The following is a 4,688-nucleotide window of genomic DNA, read 5'->3' as shown; positions in this document are numbered from 1 at the left end:
GAGCCTGCCCTGGAATAAGCTCTTATAGACCAGGCTGGCCTCAAACTCACAGAGATCCACCTGCCTCTACCTCCTGAGAGCTGGGATTAAAGGTGTGCGCTACCACCGCCCGGTTTAGGCACTGTTTTATTGATGCTAAGAAACACCACGACCAAGGCAATTTATAGAAGAAATCATTGAACCATGGGTCTTTTTTAATGGCTTCAGAGGGCTGGTCGGTGATCATCATGGTGGGGAGCAGGAAAGCAGGCATTGCTCTGGAGCACAAGATTCACAAGTTATAGGTGGGGTGGGGTGGGGTGGGGCGGGATAAGACTGAGTCTCAAATGGGCTTTTGTAATCAAAAAGCCCTTCCTCCAGTGACACTCCTAACAAGGCCATGACCCCTAATCATTTCCAAGCAGCTCCAGAAACTGGGGACCAAGCATTCAAATACACGTGTCAACAGGAGCTATCCCCATTCAAGTCGCTACATCAACAGTTTAAACGCTGAGTCTCATTGACAAGTTTGCTCAGCCTTGTGTTTCAATTCCACAGATGTTCTGGTTCAGGCTTTCCCCAAACTGAACTCCTTACCTTCTCTGAGATGAGAAAGGCAGCAGGAAGTGGGAATTTCAATATCAAGCTCCCTCGTTTTGGAGGCCAAGAACCTGGAAACACTGGACCCCAACCCCAACACCACCACATTCTCCCTTTTCAAGCTTACTGGCGTTTCCCGTAAAATTTACATCTTGGGAAGAGTACATATGTTTCATGATGTCTTTATTAGACGGAAATCAGAGCAGGTGCCGACACTTAGGCTGAACTGCGCATGTCAGTGAGCTGCCGTTACACCCTGCAGCAGTGTTTGTACCGACTTTTGCATTCAGCAGGCAGGATGGAGCATCCGTGCGTTTTCTGATTCTTGCAATGGCCACCCATTCTCTCACATTGTTGGAATCTCACATTTCTTTTGTTCCCTGTAAGAGAAAGGGAAAGAAGCGGTGAAGAAACAAACATAGCTTCATCCAAACAAAGATACAGTAATTTATTGGACCTAGCAAGGGTGGGCGGAATGGTCCACAAGACCCACACTAACTTTCTAATGGATCAGGTGTGACTTGAGCTGGTATCCGTTTTCTCATTCGCAGACTGTTACAAAGAATGTTAGACTTTATGAGGAGGCTCATTTGATAACGTGTGATTTCAGTGTTGTTGAACGAGAAGGCAGGAAGCCAGCCCGGCTTCCTCTCTCACTCTCCGTGGCTGTCTTTATGAGAAAGACAGAGGTGACTTGTGGTAGCTGAGGCCATGCAGCCACTGAAGCCTATTTTTTGTTGTTATTGCTTGCTTGTTTGTTTGTTGTTTTTCTTTTTTCTTTTTCTTGGTCCATCTGAAAGTCTGTGGTGCCTGTATCTTAGTTTCGTTTTCATGTGAAGACGCTTGGGTCAGAGAAAACACCGCACCTGATTGTGTTCCCAGAATGTGAGTGTGATTCACTTCCCTGCACGTGTCCTCTATAAAGCCTAAAGTGTCTTCCTCCTAGACAGTCACAACTTTCCTAGTGAACAGCAATTATCAGGAGGCACACAGTGAGAGAGTGACAGAAGGGGCATGCTGCTGAGGGTGGAGCGCGGTGCCTCCCCTGTGTGGTGTGCTGTGTGTGGTCTCATACACCGGTACATAACGAGTGTCAACTGCCCTATGCCCCAGTGAGTTAGGCTAGGGAGATTGAAGCCGTGGAGAGAGGAGGGTGAGTAGAGAGAACCGGAATCTTGACCGAGAATCAAGAAAGCCCAAGAATGAAGGACAGTCTTGAGTAAATGCTGTATCTTGTTTCTCTCAAGGTCTGTGGCTTTTCGATGTGCTGTGTTGTGATGGAGAGCACAGCAACCGGGAATGAGAGACTTCAGATCTAAATATAACTACACTGCCACTATAGGAAGAAAACAAAAACAAACACGCAGAGACAGACATCTGCTTCTATCTGTCGCCACCTCCACAACCATATCTATCATCAGTGAATATACCCGTCATTCACTTATCATCTATAAACTGTCAATCATCTGTCCATGTTCCCTTTACCCTTTCTCTCCCGTTAGGATGTTCAAAAATTGTTCTGGTTCTCTGTTATCTTGACATAAAAATATGATGATCCTATCTTTTGCCAGATATATATATCTGCTATGAGCCTAGTCCGTGTGTTTTGAACAGAAACAATGCCTACTGGGTTCTTAACTGCTACTGTGGTAGCTGTTACATGAGCCTGGACTGACGGATTGCTGTGAGCAGAGCACCCCTGTGGCCTGAGTGGATTTGCACCTCACCGAAGAAGAATCCCTGTGCTCTTTGTAAGATGCTAAGACTGGGAACATAGTTTCTCCATACAAGATCACCCAGTAAAAATGAGGCCATTTCATTAAATCTGAATTTTTATGTAGCTAAGAATTAAGCTTTTAGAATAAGCACACTTTAAACATTGTGTGGCCATATTCACACCAAAAATTCAATTTTTGTTTATCTAAAGCATAATTGTAGGGATAGCTCAGCCCCCTTAGGGGGCGTGTTCGCCTCGGGCTAATGTTTACATATAAATCTGGCAAGCGTGAGCCCACCGCCCTCTTTTTTGTATCTCCTGCTCACCGCTGGATCCCTGGTGTTGTAAGCAATCCCCTCATTAAAATTTGCTGTTTCATATTAAGCTAGCCTGGTTATTACACCGATTACACATAATAAATAAACTTATTGTCTAAGATTGTTGGAAATTTAATAGTATTTTCTGCAGAATTGATCTACTTTTACTTGTGAATTTTGCCAAGTATAGTCTCTGTCTCAATGTAGGTTATTCATTTCTACATCTCAGCTATGAAATATTCTGTATCTATTGCTGCAAAGAGTAAATTAGCTGTTGTATGTTTGAAGCCTGTACTGTGGTGTGGTGGTGTACATCTTATGGTGAGTTTCTTGACAGTCAGAGCTTATAATATCTGAAAAATCTGTTTTAAAAAAAAAAGGAGTCATTTGAGGCTGGAGAGATGGCTTGGCAGTTAAAAACACCATTCTTCAGAACACACAGGTTTGATTCCCAGCACCCAAATCAGGCTGATTACAACCACATGTAATTCCAGATTCGGGGAGTCCAATGCCTCCTCCAAAGACTTCATATTTAAAGAGAAAATGGATGGACTTAGTGTATGTAAAAAAAATACACATGTTCTACCTCTTATGCAGACTCTCTCTCTTTCTCTGAGTGTGTGTGTGCGTGCACGCGTGTGTGTGTGTGTGTGTGTGTGTGTGTGTGTGTAGAAATGGACTTGTGGGAACGGTAGAACAGGGATAGAAGACACAAGACTGAGTATAGCGGATGAGAAAGGACTGAATGTAGGCGGCCGACTTGAGACATGGAAGAGGACATAAAGCCAGTTGTTTTTCCGGTTCTCATCCTGTCATGGTTTTTTGGGGGGCTTCAGTAATGGCTGTCATGGTTTTTTGGGGGGCTTCAGTAATGGCTAAGAGTGTAAAATATATTCAATATTGAAAGTGTAAGATTTAATGTGAAGCTCCCCAGCTTTTGCTCTGAATGCCCTATTCTAACTGGATAGAGCTCACTGAGTCGTCTAGACCTTGGGTCTGCCTAATGCTGATGTGTGATGTTGGTATTTATTTGCAAGGCTTTTTAAATAATAAAGTTTAAAATAATAATAAATATTTAAAACTTTTAAAAAATGGTGTTTGGGAAGAGAAAGTGGCCATGATCATTTGGCACTATTGCTGTTTGTGTTGGTGTTGCTCTTTTCATTCACATGAAGTGATTTGTAATCTGAAAGACACATCAAAATATTGTCTGTCACAATTATTAATTATTACCAGGTAAAGAACTTAAGGATGTCATTTTTTAAATTTCTTTAAGCTTCTCTTTGTAAAGTAAAGTATTTCCTACACACCACCTTCATTTCTCCCCTATCACCATGATAAAAGTAACTAAAGGAGACAGCAGCCTTCATTTTAGCTCACAGTTCAAGCTACAGTCCATCAGGGCTGTGAAGTCGCATGAACAGGAGCTTCAGGGAGTTGACCGTGTTGCATTGAAGAAGCAGAGGGGCAAATACATGCCTGTTAGTGCTCAGCTTACGTCATCCTCTCTGATACAGCCCAGGATCCATTGCCCAGGAAGCACAAGGCTCTTCCCATCAGTTAATGTAACAAGATAACCCCCAACAGACATACCTAGAGGCCCCTCATCTACACCATGCTGACTCTGTCAAGTTGACAACACCAGTGACCAGATACATTATGTATCTTATAACCGTGTCCTATTCTTGGAATCTATTTAATTTCATGCCTGAATTAGGAGTTTGTTTGGTTTACTCCAGGCTTCAAAGTCATCTACTGCCTCACCCATCCAGCTGGATTCACAGCTTACCTAATACTTTCTGAGAAAGACATATAAGAAGGAGAAAAAGAAGAAACAGCAGCTTCATGGTGAGAAGTGAGTTCCTGGCATGGAAGGAGGGAGCGGCCGTGCCCGAGTGCGTTGACTCCTTCTTCAGAGCACATCAACAGCAGCAGGTGTCCTGGGGAGCTGGAATGATTCAGCTAGAAGGAAAGCGTATAGTCTTAGTGCAGATGTTCGAATAGGACCGTGGTGTGACTGGGGAGGTCTTAGCTACAGAACTCATGATTATAGGCCCAAGCTGCCCTCTGTCAAA

At 43.5% G+C, this 4,688-nt stretch overlaps 1 protein-coding gene across 1 annotated transcript; it reads right to left on the bottom strand.

Moving 5' to 3' along the window:
* Positions 1-567: 567 nt before the first annotated feature.
* LOC121462119 (beta-defensin 33-like) lies at positions 568-4,460 on the bottom strand. The gene is made up of 2 exons (XM_041673512.1): positions 4,403-4,460; positions 568-959 (listed from the first exon to the last, which is right to left on the bottom strand). Exons 1-2 carry the CDS (start codon positions 4,458-4,460, stop codon positions 829-831), a joined length of 189 nt encoding a protein of 62 aa, XP_041529446.1. The 3' UTR covers positions 568-828.
* Positions 4,461-4,688: the final 228 nt, after the last annotated feature.

The sequence above is a fragment of the Microtus oregoni genome, unplaced genomic scaffold (genome assembly GCF_018167655.1).
Source record: "Microtus oregoni isolate MIOR12 unplaced genomic scaffold, Mior012 000024F_ref0000369, whole genome shotgun sequence".
NCBI lineage: Eukaryota > Metazoa > Chordata > Mammalia > Rodentia > Cricetidae > Microtus > Microtus oregoni.
This window is presented reverse-complemented; position numbering and strand designations above follow the sequence as displayed.

Excerpts from the sequence above, each read along its gene's own strand:
- LOC121462119 (XM_041673512.1), bottom strand. The coding sequence starts at position 4,460 with ATGAAGCTGCTGTTTCTTCTTTTTCTCCTTCTTATATGTCTTTCTCAG. Across the intron at positions 960-4,402 it reads TCTTTCTCAGAAAGTATTAG|GGAACAAAAGAAATGTGAGA; the intron begins GTAAGCTGTGAA and ends TTTCTCTTACAG.